At 42.5% G+C, this 1453-nt stretch overlaps 1 protein-coding gene across 1 annotated transcript; it reads right to left on the reverse strand.

Moving 5' to 3' along the window:
- Nucleotides 1–879: 879 nt before the first annotated feature.
- On the reverse strand, nt 880–1447 carry LOC109828116 (thioredoxin-like 4, chloroplastic). Its single transcript, XM_020395153.1, has one exon. The coding sequence runs from the start codon at nt 1300–1302 to the stop codon at nt 880–882; it is 423 nt and encodes a 140-aa protein (XP_020250742.1). The 5' UTR covers nt 1303–1447.
- Nucleotides 1448–1453: the final 6 nt, after the last annotated feature.

A 1453-nucleotide genomic window follows, 5' to 3' on the forward strand; every position in this document is an offset into this window, starting at 1 on the left:
GGTATTGGATCAAGATAGACATGAGATCAATATGTTTTGTTTGTAAGGACATAGAGCCCCTCCCCCATTAAGAGAGGATCAAAAGCTTAATGTGTTCTCAATGTAACCAAGAAGGGTTAGACCATTGAGTCAATATTTGCGATAGGACGTAAAGATTGTAGGTAAAGACACATGGGTAATTTCGGTTGGCAGAGTGCAATTTGCTTTGTCTTTGTTGCAACCAAGAAGAGCTACAACCTTGAATCAAGATAGAATAGTGAAACTTTCGTCAGTTGATTGTCATTTAGAGAATGAAGTGTTCAACTGTTGTTTGGTTGTCCTTTCTGTACCACCATTTGAGAACTCCAACCTGTGTGGCTCGGACTGAAATTTGGCGAGAAGCAATCCGATAAGCGAGAAGGTCCATTGTCACGTGCATTTAGTCAGGCAACATTTTGACATGGTACATCATTCGTTCTCATCTTTGGGTTATTAAATGCATTAGGTTTCGTATGTGTTGTCCTAGGGGAATCATTACAAATGTTTCATTATTATCTTCTTAATGAAATGCAGGGGCCTGGGGGTTCTGGCGTCCCAGTTTCTCTCAAAATGTTGGGAATCCCTTATGATACACAGAGTCCCTATGTCATTCTCCATAAGTGTACGCGCACACTGCGCTCGAGGAAGACTACTTGATCATCTATACTACGAACCATTCTATCGGTAATCGCAATCTTTGTAGAAGAAGTTTTTTGCCATTTTAACAAACACCATGTTCGTCCAATACTATTTCCCGTTTTCTCGTGCACAAATTAGCAAAAATTCTGTTATACTTGTAAGAAACCACACAACCGAAAAGCAATGTATCGTTCATAGTCAACTTAATTCAGAAGGAATGTACTAGACACTCACATTGTGCTTGAGGAAGACGACAGAATCATCCCTATCCCCGGCCCCTCGGCACATCTTCGCAAACCCCTTCTCTATGTACTTGCAGCTCCCGCACGAAGTCCGGTAGAAATCGACCACAACCAGAGACTTGGTCTCCTTTGACTTCTCCAGTATCTTTAGGAACTCCTCGTCAGTGTAGAACTCCCTCACACAGTCAACAGGGCAAAGTTCCTCATCCTCATCAACGCTTCCACTGCTCTCAACGGCTCTGAGCCTGCGGTTCCTCTTGCCCAACTTGAGATCACTCGTAATGGGCAATAATCTTAGGTTGGAAGCTGGGGTTGGGAGGGAGAAACTAGGGATCAAAGGAGAAGGAGTTGAGTTTGGAACAATTGAGGCTGGGTTTTGAAAGAGAGAGCAAACGGGCATCATGTTTTGCTATCTATGACGAGGGCATGAAAGTCATACATCGAGGTTTCTGAAAAAAAAAATAGGGGTTACGCGAGAGAAATGAAACCGGAAGAAGAATGTAACCCTTCTTCTTCTTCTCCGTGTTTCTTTTTTTTTTTTTTTTTTTTTCCCG

This window comes from Asparagus officinalis, unplaced genomic scaffold, assembly GCF_001876935.1.
Source record: "Asparagus officinalis unplaced genomic scaffold, Aspof.V1 AsparagusV1_Un734, whole genome shotgun sequence".
Classification (NCBI taxonomy): Eukaryota; Viridiplantae; Streptophyta; class Magnoliopsida; order Asparagales; family Asparagaceae; genus Asparagus; species Asparagus officinalis.

Coding starts and splice junctions, on each gene's coding strand:
- LOC109828116 (XM_020395153.1), bottom strand. CDS start 1,302: ATGATGCCCGTTTGCTCTCTCTTTCAAAACCCAGCCTCAATTGTTCCA.